Genomic DNA, 13,549 nt, shown 5'->3' on the forward strand with positions numbered 1-13,549 from the left:
AGGAAGCGACGGAGGGGCTGTAAGAATGAGGGGAGGGAGCACGTGAGAGTGTGAATGGTTGCGGGAGTGGAGATGGAGGTGTGGGTGGCGTCCGATCGCTCCTGTTACGATTGGTGTATTGATGAGGGGATGTGGACCTTCGAGAACGCTCCAACGACAACGTATGGCGACTTGTCCGGCGTAGGCTTCTGGAGCGATACCAATCCGGCGAGTGCGAACGCCCCGTATGCCATTCGGCATAAGAGGTATACGAGGTTGAGTACTTTGCATCTACCGCCCTTCGGGGTGAACGTGAGCGTTCCCGGTGCATTGGACGACCTCTTTCTTCTCTTTCTTCTCGGTCATCTCGAAGGAACGATTGGCGTCTGGGTGCAGGACCCTGTGATGGTCTTCGGTCGACGAAAGGTCTTTCGCCCAATATGGAGGGTCGAATGTCGGTGGTCTCCCGGTCATCTGGAAAGGGTGATCGGGATCGGTGTTGAGAACTTTGCGATGGTCTTCCGGAGATATGTGGAGGCCTTTTGCTCTGCAATAGGGAGTTTCGAAAAGTATCGATTACCTCCTCATTTGACACCTCGTCGTGTTTGAGTGTCACTACGGGCGATGTATCCTGTTGAGAACACGAGAGTTGATGTCAATGGCCGAAACCGAACAAGTATCGACGAGGCTAACCACATGTGACGGAGGCGATGTTAATGGTGGGCGCGGCCCTGTGTATCTTGTGACACCAGGAAGGTAAGGTGCGGGTACTCTCTGGGGCTGAGCGCAGACGTAGAACCGTCAATGCCACGAGTACGAAAATAAAGAGACAGGTTTTACGCTTACCCGTGTAGGTATGATCGATAGTCTTGCTTTACGCAAAGGCGGGAGGTAGTCGGCTATGCGTATGATGGGCAAGACCTTTAGTCGCCTGGATGCCATCCATCCCTGCACAAAGACACTTTGGTCATTCGATAGCGGGGCACCTTTCTCCGGTAGAGGAGGACCCGTGCGACAAAGAGGGGCTTCCCGACGAAGTTTCCTACCAAAAGAGGTGGAAACTCCCGCGCTCGCGGCACCGAGTATGCCACCAGAAAGAGAAAGTTCGAACCCTCTGGATACAGTCGAGGGAAGGACGGCCGACGACCACGAGGAGGTCTTATAGCAGTGGGTGACCAATAGAAGCTGCTCAAACTTAACGGCGCGACGCAGCCTCCGATTCGCGAAGATGTACCACGATTTGCTGTGCTTGCGAACGTAATCTGTTATCAGGTCGCTGCGATGATGGTCAATCATCTCCTTGGCCAAGGGAGTGTTGAGGACAAGGATTGCGCCACCCGAACAGTTGCGCGTAAACTGGAAAGACCCGCCTGCCGGTAAAGTTGTACTGTGGCCAAGACGTCAATCGTGGCATATCAGTATATTATCCCTCCTCACAGTTGATTCGCAACACACTCACCCTGATAGAGATGCACCTGCACTTGCATACTGAACAGATGTGCTGTGAAGTGACCCTGCGTCGAGGAACTTCGCATCACTCCATAGCTCGAGTGAATTTAACGGCTCAAACCCATCAGGAACACCAAGACGTTTGTGGGATGGGTCATCTGCTGGAAGGGAGGCATTGAAGAGACGATTGAACTTTCCGTCTTGTATGTAGCCGACATCAGCGAGTCTGATGGGACCCCACTCTGGCGACGGTTCTGGTAGCCAAAGGGCGGTGCCAAAGCGGTAGTGAAGAAGCTCCTGAGCATAAATAGCATGTATGTCCATGGACGTGTGCTTAGACTGCTGATCAAGATAAAGGTGAAAGACAAGATGTGTGGGATTAGCGCTCAAGACATCGACGACGGTGGTTCTTGCACACGGGTTTAGCCGCTCATGATTCCTGGGAATCGAGAGCACACAGCAATATGGGGAGTTGGGAAATCGTGGAAGGCTACAGCCCTCTGAGTTTCTGAACAACATGAGCGGGTTTGATCGACCGAAAAAGCCAAGGTCCGAGAGCATCAACCCAGTATCAAGCGTCCTGTCAAGGGGATCAGAGACCTGAAGACTGCCAATTCAGTGGGCCGTAAATTGAGGAGGAAAAACGCAATAAAAATAAACCATTCCAGATGCCAGATAAAGTACCACATTCAAAATGAATGTATATCGCTGAATCAACCGTCTTGAACCCGCACACGCCTAGTGCTGGCAAGTCCTCAATCCGGTCCAACCCGTCAGACGAACACCCTCTACTCGGCTTCTCTGCATGCCTTCTGGACGGTCCACCCACCAGCAGCATTCGTCTAGCTATCACGCTTGAAATAACTGCTGTTCACAGCCGTCCCCTGCACCATGTCGAACACCGACTCTCCAAAACCGAGGTACTTCTCCACGGCTGACCGAATGCTAGGTTCTGTGATGTTGTCGGTCCGTGGCCTGTCCTCCCAATATCGCAGTTTACAAAAAGGTCAGTTCAAGACACGATTCAATACAAGCGATCGACGCACGTAAAGCCGCTGGACCGTCTGACACCTGCCAGAAGAGTGGAGAGTAGAGCAGCATCGATAGTGTAATGGACGAGTCTCCCGAGTGCCATAATGAGGTCGAAATGAAGTAGACGTGCGGCTGGTAGATATTGGTTCTAGTTGGGTTGTGTTGGTAGAGAACGACGACAGCAGGCCTTATATAGGACGTGATAGTATTGGTGAAAGCGTAGCCGAAGCAGGTCGCGTCTCACAATCAACAGCGGCTCGCGTGCCGCCCTTCCACGCAAAGGTGCCGGTGGCGTGTGGCCCATCAAGCACGGCAATTGCTCTGAACAAGATACATTGCCGTAAAATTCACTTTACCTCGGTCCCTATCGATTAGTGGTTAAATCATCACGTTGTGGCCGTCTTGCGCCTTACACTTCTCCGTGAAGCCGCCGGCTCGACTCCGGCTAGGGACACTGTGACACTGTCGGACAGTGAAACGTCCTTTTTCGATACTGAAAGTCCATGAGAAATGGGCACATTTGAGTTTTGAGTAACTTGATGAATCGCTATCTACATGTTCGGACGACGTATATCTTGTACACTGGCAGGTAGCTGAGCGGGCTCACTGCTCAGGTTCTGATTTCGAACTCCGCTTGAACCTCCGCATCCATCTGTATTTTCCCGTCAAAGTTGAACGTTGAACGTTCAAGAACCTTTTCCAGCCTCTTGAGCGAGCTAAGTCGCTAGTGTGTTTAACATATTTTCGTCGAATAAGTGGACGCACGTGCTGCTACGAGTCACTTCGGACACCATCGCTTCTTAAGAGCAGTTGCTATACCTTGACTCTATCCTTTGACACTGAGGTGTGTTCTGGATAACACACACTTTCTCCTCTTGGTCAATACACTCAGGCTGTAGGCAGAGAAGTTCCAGAGACATCACTGCTTTTGTTACGTTTCTTCTGCGATATTCGACGACCCTGCGAGGACTAGCCTTTATCACACATGACTCTCCGTCTCTCCACGCTCTCCCCGCATCTTCTGTCTGTTCCACTTGTGCAAAACTTGCGGAACATAAATGTCAGGACCGCAACGGACCTAATCTTCTCGTCTCCTGCAGAAATCATCAGTCGTCTCCCACCTGGAACCATATCACTTCTGGACCTTCGGCTATGCATTGAGCGTGTCACGGAGCAGTTTGCGGTGGGAAGTGTCAATGCTCAGGATATCCACGAGGCTATCATGTTGGAGGATGGCCATCGAGATGACATGGAGGTGAGGAGTGGAGTGGAAGCTCTTGATGCGTTACTTGGGGGAGGGTTTGGAGGGTACGGAAGTGCGGAGGGAGACTCAAGTTCGCTCGCAGGCGTAGCAGGTGGAGGGAGAGTCATTGAGATATCGGGTGACGGCGGGGCTGGAAAGACAGTGCGTTTATGATCCCATCAGCTAGATTTGTGTCTGACGTGGACTGATTGTGTTTGCCTTCGCCTTCGCCCTGCATCGACTTTTACCAGACACTTGCGTTACATCTTGTCTTCCGTCACTTGACTCAGCATGAGCGGACATCAGCACTCTTCATCGACACAGTTGGAGATCTCTCTCCTGAACGAGTCGTATCTCTTGCTGGTCAAGCAGATTGCATGGAACCCGTAAGTAGTTCTACCCCTTTTGTTTTGATGTATTCATAACTATCTGAAACGTCGTTTTCACAGGGCACTAAAACGGTACTTGAAAGATTGCAGATCACTATCGCATTTGACCTCGATGCCGCGTACAATGTACTTGAGAATCTGCGTGCAGTGACAACTGTACGCTATTTCTACTATGATTGTGCATCTACCACTCTAAACCCTTTCCCTATGACAGGCTGACCCAAGTGCGACGCCACGATGTCGAATAGTAATCATTGACACTATCACCTCCTTGCTCGGTCCTCAACTTAGTGCTGTTTCTTCCCAAGGTGAATTCTCTTTATTTTCGCCAGCAGCGTCCATCCGCTCATTCACTCGGATTTTCTTTGACAAGGTCACGCGGCCATGACGGATTTCATGCGGTTCCTACGCTCACTTGCACAGTCGTACGGACTGTGTATCTTGGTAGGTTCATCGTTGTTTCACTCTTTGGTTTATTATCAATGAACGATGCTGTCTGGGTTCTCGGATGCCGATGTCAGGTTCTCAACTCAGCAACTTCCGCCCACGGTCCCAACCCATCGTCCTCCTTTTCCTCAACTACCAAAAAGCCCGCACTCGGGCCTTCTTTCGTCTTCATGACAGACGCCACACTTTGGCTCTCGAACCTTCCCCCGGAACTCGCCTCCGACGAGAAAGGCACTCAAAATACGACCTCTCAGACACCACTAGACACAAATGTAAATGAGGGGGACAACAGAGATCTTGGAGAGCTTAGGGTGGCGGAGGTGTTCAGGTCGCACGTATCGGTTTGTGCTTTCATTTGATTGTAGTCTGATGTTGGTGCGACTACTGACGCTATACTTCACGATCTCCAACAGCCGTCTAAGACCTGGTGCACTTTTAGGATAAAAGATGGTGTCATTCTTGCTGCCTAAGGCGCCAAATATTATCTCTTGGTGAAATAATTTCCGTTGAAGTTTATCGGTGACGTAAGAAAATAACTCCTACATTGACTTCGTGGGTTGGGGATTGCATGTGTGCAAAACTGATGTAGTGCTTATGGGTCAGAAGTAAAATTTGTGAAGGCAAAGAGGACAGAATCTACGATGTCGAAGAACGATTGGATGAGGCAGGGCTGCGGGACTACACTGGTTTTGATAGCTCTAAGGCATCGGATGTGCGAAGTGCTAGCACATGGGACGATGGAAGCCGAGCACCTCGGAGTTCGAGGCATGCGAGAGATCCTTTCCAAGTCGACTATCGGACTCGACGTCGTCCTTGTCCATGGTTCCACTCAAAGCGGCATGGTACTTGATCCAATCCTGGCCGGAGATGGATGGGCTTCTGGAAAGGTGTTGCTGCAGGGGTTTGACTATGATCAGCAAATGTCAAGGGGAAGAAGGGGCGTATGGGAAATTTTGAGACAGGTTAATCTGGCAACTGACTGGACGTACTTATACTTCAAAGACTTCGCCGAATGCCGGAGTGTTGAATATGTGAACTTTCACGCCCACTCTCACTACGGGCCTTCCGAGCCGGATGCTCTGTCCTGTCGAGGCTGAAGCAGTTCCGTGAGCAAACTGGCAACTTTTTGCTTCGTAGCCTCCTTCTCCTCCTGAGTGACCTTGAACTCTGCATCTCTTCGAGTAACGATCTGCGATTCGTCGGAGATGAGCAGAAGGAGTTTCATGGAGTGAATGATGGACAAGAGGGAGTTTGCCGCTCGGACCTGTATACAGAAATTCGAGATTGGATTGTCAACGGGAAGCTCGGGGGGACAACGTCAACATGACGCCAAGCTCCTTTGCTCACCATGGATTCGGCACGAAATTGGGCTTGAAATGCTTCCTGGGCGATCTTAAACTTGTCTTTATCCCCAATCTAGCACGACCCCATGCACTACTCAGAAGGAATCCTACTCGGCCCCAGAGTACGCATGACACTCACCGACGCAAGGTTGACAAGATCAGTCATTCCATCCGCCAGCGTCTCGATCTCAATATCCACCTTTCTGTTCCAGTCCTCCTCGATAGCATCGAGATATTCGTCCGAAGGTTGTTCGAGAAGTGCTTGGACTTGACTAGAATTGACACCGATGTTGGCGGTGGGCATTGCAGAACGCCTAGGGACGTCGGTTTGGGGTGGCTCAGCCATGATGATACTTCAATTAGATGACCGTCGAGAGCAGAACCAAAGGAGACCAGTAACGATGCGCCTGATCGTTGTGGTGGTGGTGGTGTTGGTTGTACAGGAAATTCCTGGAGCCACACTCGGACGATCGGAGATGGGACACGAGTCCCGCACGTGGCTGGCCTCCGACGGATGCAACTGTGGGGAACAAATCACATGCGGACGCGTTCACACTCTCCTGATTCCGGTTCCAGTCCATAAATTCGCTCCCTGGCGATATCTGAAGCTTCCCCACACTTCTGTTCTCCTTTGTACCTCTCACTTGAACCACCAACACCAACCTTGCCTATTTTGTTGTCATTATGTCTGATATTAAGGTTGATGGGTTCAAGGTAAGTCACGAAGGGGGAGGTAGATACTAGATAGGACGAGGACTAATATCATGGTTCAACGCCGCTCGTATGACTGGTCATTTCTTCCTGAATAGTCGTCTGAGATCCTGGCCACACTAGCCCAGGTCTTCGACTCCTACGGCGAGGCAGAGAAAAAGGCACAGATCAAGAAGGTACGTATTTCCAACCATGGTCCTGTGTCGCAATCGTCTTACTTTCCATCTACGTTCACGAATTCCAGTCCAACGGCATCTTCGAGCTCAAGGTCAAGAATTCTGCGGGAACTGAGGAGACTTGGACAATAGACATGAAGAAGACTGGTACAGTCTACAAAGGTGCCGCGAAGCCTAAAGCCGACGTCACCATCATCCTCTCCGACGATACCTTCACACAGCTGGCAGAAGGAAAGCTTGACGGGCAGAAGGCATTCATGACGGGAAAGCTGAAGACGAAGGGAAACATGATGTTGGCTACGAAGCTTGACGGGGTTCTTAAGGTATGTGCATTGTTAACATGATTCCCGTGTTTCGTGCGTCTTGAGTTGCTGACGAGTATGACCGCTACTGCAGGCGGCTAAGTCCAAGGCGAAGCTTTGACCTGTACCCATGATCAACGTCGTTGTTCCTTTAATTTTTTGTATATTATTTAATTCTCTCTCTTATTCTTAACCTTGCCTTTGGGGTATCCTTTCCGGAAAGATCGGTGTCGAAACAATACTCCATAAATTTGAGCGGTGGTATAAGACAGTAAGCAGTCACTCTGCCTCGAAATTATAACCATAAACAAGAGAGCCATCCAAGTTAAGAGAAGAACGAGATTGCAGGATATCGAACGTACGGTGCCATATAGCGTAGTGACGAAATCTAACCGTATACAGTGATAGGAGCAGCAGAGAAGAATACCAGAAGAGAGCGAAGTAGAGAAAGAAAAGCAAGAGAGATAAAGAAGTAAAGGACCATTGAGATCAGAAGATCCCACCGAAGAGGCCTCGAGGCCGACGGGGTGCGGGCTGTACATCAGCCCGAAGCGTCGACAAGCTATTCAGCTGCTTCATAACCTACGAAAATCATCGAAATCAGTATCACAAATCTCCTGCCCCGACACGACGAAAGAACTCACCTCCTCAAGCTTATCTTTCCTCTCCTGCAGGTCCAGGTGCTTCTTCACCTCAGGATTCTGCTTCGCAAACTCTACGATATCGTTCCTGTCCAGGTCATAAAGCAGTCTCGAATCGATCTCCCTCGGGAATTGGTAGAAGAACTGGTCGAGGAGCTCGATGCTGATGAACATGGCGGAGGTGTAGGCGAGCTTGTCGGCCACGACGTTGAGGAAGGCTTCGGGGCAGAGGAGGTCGTTCTCTGGGCCAGCTTTGCATCGTTTGGACTTGAGTGCTGTAAGCCGAAGCTTGAGAATCCCAAGGCGATCGGTGTATAGAGCTGCGTGGCGAGCTACACGGCGAAAATTAGTTGTTTTGTACAACGTGACAGGAGCAGAAAGACGAACCGTCAAGAATCTGGCCCGGAGGATACTTGTACGATTCCTCCGCGGTCGGCCCCAAGGGCAGCTCTTCAATACCCTTCCCCAGGCTCTCAAACCTCTTCTTCTTCCTTTCCCTCTCCCTCTCCTCCAACTCCCTCACGTACCCCATCAGATTGTTCAACCTCCTACTCCCTCCCACTCTCTTCCTAATATCCTTCAACTTCCCCTCACACATCTCCATCTCCCTCTGGAATAACTCCATCGCGTTCTTCCTCCCATTCTCCCACTCCCTTTCCTCAACCTCGACCTCGTACTTATACGGCTTAATGCAATTCTCGACCTGGTCCGCGGTAAGTGGAATCCGATCCCTAAGAATCATATGCGCAAATTCGACCAATCGTTCCGACGCCTTCGGATGATGCGTGAAGGGTTCGCCAGCCGCAATGTTATCGATCAGCGCCCTCAATCCATCTGCGACCAACAGCGTCGAATCCCTCCCGACTCCCGACTTCGTTAACAACGAACTCGCCGCCTCGAGCTTATACCTCCAATACGGCTCCACCTCCTCCGGCTTGACCTTACTATCCGTCCCCATCGTCGAAAACTCCGTCACCCGCTTATCGTTCCAATATATCTGCTCCAGGACACCCATCACCTTCTCGTCCAGCATCATCTTCAGTTTCTCCCTGACCGCCGGTTTCTTGAACTGCGCCGTGAATTCTTTGAAGCGCGCCTTGAGCAAGTCTATGGTCTCGGCGACGTACGACTCAGGCGAGATGCGTCTGTCGTTGTATTGGACCTTGAACTGGTACTGCGCCTCTTCGAGTTCGAGTTGAACCGCGTTCGTGATCCCATGCAACGATGATGCCATGCTGCTCTCCAGAACCTCCATTAACCGCTTCCGCAACGTATCCGTCCCGACCATCAACGGTGAGCTCGAATGCGAAGTCGGGCCAGCGAAGAAGACCTCCCGGTTCGCCCTGAAATAGTCGTCCCCCCTCTTCGCAACCAGCTCCATCGACTCCTTCTTTCCCTTCTTCCCTGACGGCTTGCACACGACGCCCACGTATCCCAAGTGAAGCGGGTACCGGTTACCAGAGAGGATCATCGCTCCATCCCTAGGCGGAACGAGATCCATCTTCGTGATCACTCCGATCGTCCTCAATCCTAGCGGGTCGACCTTCCTACTCGCCCTCAGCGCCGGCGAATTCGCCAAATCCACATCCGCTGCACACACCGCCAAAATGATATTCGGCTCCCGGATATACCTGTCGCACAGCGCCGCGATCTTCTCCTTGAGGGATTCGGGCTGGTCCAAGGATGAGATCTGGACGTAGCCAGGGAGGTCGATGAGAGTGAGGTCGGGGACGTAGGGGGAGTAGATTCGGAGGTCGATGGGCTCGTTGGAGACGGCTTCGGAGGAGGGGACGGCAAGGTTGAGGTCGGTGAGGGTTTTTTGGATCTGCGTGAAGTCGGTTATACGGCCGAGGCCTAGAGCGGGGAATTCACCGTATTCGACGAAGCCGGGAGTGGAGGGTGTGTGGATGAGAGTGAGTTCGATGGGCCGGCGGGTGACCATGTTGTTGCCTCTGGAGCCTGGAGTCAGTCAAAGAACTGCTTAAAAGAAGGGAGAATGCGAACGCACTTTGGCAAAAACTCATGTCCAACGATGGCTTCCAGCACTGAACTCTTACCAGAGCTCTGACTCCCGATCACAACGATACTGGGCAGCTTTAGCGCGTCGCTCTGGTCGATGCTTAACAGCATTGTCCGAATCTCGATCAGTTTCCTCGTCAGATGCATCAGTCCGCTATCTCCCCCGCTAGATCCAAACGAAGATGGATCATCGATATCTTCGATGGTAATTTGCGAGTCTGATGGAGAGGCGAGAGTGGCGGCGACAAGAGCTGCGATGGCCGAGGGATCGGGGTCGGGTTTCTTGCCATTTCCATTGTCGTGGCCGCCAGAGGATTCGCCATGGGACGAAGACCCTTCTTCCTTGCCACTTCCAGAGAAGAGATCCTTCAGAAATTGGGGAGTTTCGAATTTGGGGATCTGCACGCCGGCAACAGAGCCCTGCACGGATTTAAGGCCATCGGAAGCAGTGTCGAAGATGTCAGTCGCGGTATCCTTGACGCTATTTATCCATCCTTCAGATTGTTTTCTGAACTCTAAGCACCGTGACCATAGATTACGTATGTTTCATAAGCAAAGTATCCAAACGGCAGAGAAGAAGCTGTGGCGTAACCACGAAAGAAAAACATACCTTCGAACCTGTAGTTCGCATAAGTCAAACCTCCCGCACCGATCGTAGCTCCTGCTATGGGGACCCTGAATGCTCTCAGCACGAACCTCGGTATAGCTCCATACGATATTCCTCTGCTCGCCCCTACGGCATGACGCAGAGAAGCGGCGGAAGACGCATAACGAGACCGGAGTTGGCGTGCTGGATGTGCAGTATTGAGGATGGTGGTAAAGTGACGGTGTGCTACGCGTGCAGAGTCCAGTGATCCCAGTCTTCTGGAGGCCCCCAATCCATATGTAACCGCCTTTTGTGCTGAGAGAGAGCGCAGAAAGGTCGAAGACATCGTTGGTGTAGTTCGTGTAGGAAGAGACAGTACTGTTCGTCGAGGATGTATCAACGGGATTTCTAAGAGTTTCTAGGGTTAAATCAGAGGCCTCCCTAGCCTTATCACTGCCAGCAAATAATCAGAGCAAAGTCGGCAGGATCGCGGTCGAAACACCCATGGGTGTTGGGAGCAAAGAAGACGGGAACGCGTCAAGCCTCGGCGCCGGCGACGGCATTCGTTCCTTTGCCACGTGCTGAGTTCGCCACACCACAGCCATGGAAACTTGTGTTCCCACGCTTCCTACTTTTGCCACTTTGTAGGGGCCACACTGCAGCCTCAGAATGCGAAACATTAAGCCAGACCTGTGCTGCAAACATATTTCGGTATTCGTAGCGCTACAACTTTGCCGAGCAGCCCTCAAAAGGCATATACATCTTCTTCGGCACCGACTTCCTTTCCACTTCCCTCACCAACTTCAACACATCAAACGCGCACCCAAACGAGAGAGAAAACCCAGCTCCTCCGTGACCGTACGAGTGGACGATGCGACTGAAGTTTCCTGAGGCTTTGTTCGGACGCAGCTCGCGTTCAACGCGAACATTTGTACCTCTGAACGGACGTAGGCCTTGTACCAAGGGCATTAGTGGGTCATAGGCCGCATTTTCTAGTCCTGGAACACTGTAAAAATAAGAAGTGGCATTTGTCAGACAGGGAGCGCTCGGAAATTAGTTCGGGAAGGAGAAGGTAGTATGTAAGGGCGGTCTCACAAGTTGTTGCAACGGGCACGCATACGCTGTATCTCAGGAGATGAAAGTGTGAGGTCTGTCTCCCAGCGATTTGCTTGAGCGATTCCGCCAAGAATGAGTATCTGTACGTCATAACACGTTAGATCTACAACATTACTGACGGATAAACACTTACATTGTCATTCCTCGGAACTATGAAAACGATATCATCCACGTTACCCACGGAACCATTGTGCGTGACCGCGAGAGACTCTGTGACTCTGGTAAACTGTTGCCCATCATTAACGACACGGATGAGAGCGCCTCGGAGCGGATAGCAAGTCGTATCTTGCGCTAATTCAAAGGCATTTAAGCCCGATGCATTGACAATTGCGACGGCTCCATATTCCGAGGCAAGCCGGTCTTCGATGTCTAGGAGGTCGCCAGATATGCCCTTCGTGACAAGGGAGGCTCCTTTGGACACGACATGTTTCAGAAGCCAGACCTATGGAGGAGCGTCGACTATCGGCTATTGCAGTGATTAAATTAGGTCAATGGGATTCTTACCATATACGCATCAGTATCGATGTGAGGGGCGAGGTGGGCATACGAGTCCACCACCCCGGCCTCTTGATTTACAGAGTGGGAGGAAATTAGGTTCGTATCTCGGATGAATCCTTTGACTACCCCACTCGTCTGTATTTCCAGCATCTTTGGTAGCTCTCCAGGAATGTCTTCGACGGGTTTACCAAAGAAGAAGTTTGCAGGACGCATCTTGATGCTTGGTTCTGTCTTGCTTAGTTCATCGAAGACACGATACGAACGAAGAGCCCATTGCTTCGAGTGAGCCAGGGATATCCGGTCGGTAGGACTTCCTGTCTCAAGCGGCGTAAGTGATGTGAGCTCTGTATGAATTTGACATGAAAGCCCACCACATACGGCAGGAGGATACTCCCACCTAAAAGTATGGTTGTCAATTCTTGATACTTCGTCAAGCAAGCCGAAGATCTACACACAATGCACCAGCTTCGAAAACGATCATGAGTTTAGTAGTGTGTAGTTGTGTAAAACCAAGAGGGAACGAACCGATCTGAGATGTAATAGGCGGAGTTGCAGGTGCCCAACATTGAGATATGATAGTCACGGAGTATCCAGCGTCGAGCAGGACCCAAGCGGTGCTAAGATAAATAGTGACATGGTAAAATAGATTACAGGGTTAGGATAAGGGAGGGACCAACGTGAGACCTGTAACGCCGCCCCCTATAATTAGAACATGCTGTCCATTGGGAGACACCCCTTCGTTATCATCTGGAAAACGGAACCCTCTCGTAGACCCGTCGAGGGTGGGAAGTGCGGTTGCCTTTGGGCTGCGGGAATAATCCATAAAAATGCGATAGAGCCGTGGAAGAGTGAATAGAGGTGGGAGGAGAGTCGATGGAGAGACCAAGGCCTGTATCTTGAGACCAGTATTTAAAGAGGCGATACCAACTGTGGGAGTAGCAGACGTCTCCTAAACCCAGCAGAAAGTCATGGCAAGCATGATCCCGGCGAAAAGTAAGTACCGTTTCGCCATCTGTGTTCACTATTCGGTGTCCGCTGTACGTTACCCTTGCGGTCCCAAATCATCTTCACGGTACTGCGGTGCGCTGGTGCTCTTATGACCAGATGAAAATCGGGTTCACCTTGGGATGGTCAGTTGTGTGTTTGTAAACCACCGGCAGATCCGGAGAAAAGTGAGCATCTCTCGGAAGGGTCGCTGAAGCATGGACCTTCAACCAGGTCAATCCCACAGGCAATAGCCTTCAGGACAGGCTTGTTTCTTCCTCGCGGCCTCAAGCTTCTAAAACTCTTCAAATCCCTGCACCAAAGCTTTGCCACGAAGGTGTGTTCGTTCCCCTTGGTCAATCCGTAGCGGTGCCCAAAGTCATTGTGCAGTAACATCAGACCACGGTGGCACTGAAGACCTTCTCTATAGTAGTCCTAGAAGGTTCCCCCTGAACTTTCCCAATTTCAATATAAAAGGCGCAGAACAGCACATCGTCTGCGAAGAATCGTCATTAGCTCGACCTTGGAATGTGCCTGCACTACGCGTTATTGACCGCTGTGATCCTCGGGATACGTCGCGTATCCTCCTACCTGTTTGAACGAGTGCCGTGAGAGCTGAACATTGTAACCAGCA

General features: G+C 51.2%; 6 protein-coding genes and 1 pseudogene across 7 annotated transcripts; 3 read left to right on the forward strand and 4 right to left on the reverse strand.

The window, feature by feature from the left end:
- Positions 1-2,053: 2,053 nt before the first annotated feature.
- On the reverse strand, positions 2,054-2,662 carry STEHIDRAFT_144714 (DUF1748-domain-containing protein). Its single transcript, XM_007300083.1, has 2 exons — positions 2,475-2,662; positions 2,054-2,403 (listed from the first exon to the last, which is right to left on the reverse strand). Exons 1-2 carry the CDS (start codon positions 2,561-2,563, stop codon positions 2,271-2,273), a joined length of 222 nt encoding a protein of 73 aa, XP_007300145.1. The 5' UTR covers positions 2,564-2,662; the 3' UTR covers positions 2,054-2,270.
- A 158-nt stretch (positions 2,663-2,820) lies between these two features.
- Positions 2,821-2,914, forward strand: STEHIDRAFT_t61 (annotated as a pseudogene). The gene has a single exon. The product of its transcript is annotated as a tRNA-OTHER (tRNA).
- A 531-nt stretch (positions 2,915-3,445) lies between these two features.
- STEHIDRAFT_165734 (P-loop containing nucleoside triphosphate hydrolase protein) lies at positions 3,446-5,009 on the forward strand (the record flags this gene model as incomplete). Its single annotated transcript, XM_007300084.1, has 7 exons — positions 3,446-3,865; positions 3,955-4,089; positions 4,153-4,248; positions 4,307-4,400; positions 4,466-4,536; positions 4,614-4,880; positions 4,953-5,009. The coding sequence occupies 7 exons, from the start codon at positions 3,446-3,448 to the stop codon at positions 5,007-5,009; spliced, it is 1,140 nt and encodes a 379-aa protein (XP_007300146.1).
- Positions 5,010-5,037: 28 nt separating this feature from the next.
- On the reverse strand, positions 5,038-6,228 carry STEHIDRAFT_165735 (uncharacterized protein; the record flags this gene model as incomplete). The annotated part of the gene is made up of 4 exons (XM_007300085.1): positions 5,038-5,432; positions 5,529-5,803; positions 5,887-5,955; positions 6,022-6,228. 3 exons carry the CDS (start codon positions 6,226-6,228, stop codon positions 5,594-5,596), a joined length of 486 nt encoding a protein of 161 aa, XP_007300147.1. The 3' UTR covers positions 5,038-5,432; positions 5,529-5,593.
- Positions 6,229-6,450: 222 nt separating this feature from the next.
- STEHIDRAFT_144716 (sterol-binding-like protein) lies at positions 6,451-7,278 on the forward strand. Its single transcript, XM_007300086.1, has 4 exons — positions 6,451-6,596; positions 6,692-6,769; positions 6,838-7,092; positions 7,166-7,278. The coding sequence occupies exons 1-4, from the start codon at positions 6,567-6,569 to the stop codon at positions 7,190-7,192; spliced, it is 390 nt and encodes a 129-aa protein (XP_007300148.1). The 5' UTR covers positions 6,451-6,566; the 3' UTR covers positions 7,193-7,278.
- Positions 7,279-7,299: 21 nt separating this feature from the next.
- Positions 7,300-10,820, reverse strand: STEHIDRAFT_73315 (uncharacterized protein). Its single transcript, XM_007299409.1, has 5 exons — positions 10,342-10,820; positions 9,721-10,246; positions 8,100-9,664; positions 7,716-8,044; positions 7,300-7,653 (listed from the first exon to the last, which is right to left on the reverse strand). Exons 1-5 carry the CDS (start codon positions 10,661-10,663, stop codon positions 7,561-7,563), a joined length of 2,835 nt encoding a protein of 944 aa, XP_007299471.1. The 5' UTR covers positions 10,664-10,820; the 3' UTR covers positions 7,300-7,560.
- Positions 10,821-11,040: 220 nt separating this feature from the next.
- STEHIDRAFT_48440 (FAD dependent oxidoreductase) lies at positions 11,041-12,754 on the reverse strand (the record flags this gene model as incomplete). Its single annotated transcript, XM_007299194.1, has 7 exons — positions 11,041-11,323; positions 11,413-11,513; positions 11,567-11,875; positions 11,938-12,245; positions 12,303-12,328; positions 12,453-12,548; positions 12,609-12,754. The coding sequence occupies 7 exons, from the start codon at positions 12,752-12,754 to the stop codon at positions 11,041-11,043; spliced, it is 1,269 nt and encodes a 422-aa protein (XP_007299256.1).
- Between the last annotated feature and the right edge of the window lie 795 nt (positions 12,755-13,549).

This window comes from Stereum hirsutum, assembly GCF_000264905.1.
Source record: "Stereum hirsutum FP-91666 SS1 unplaced genomic scaffold STEHIscaffold_2, whole genome shotgun sequence".
NCBI lineage: Eukaryota > Fungi > Basidiomycota > Agaricomycetes > Russulales > Stereaceae > Stereum > Stereum hirsutum.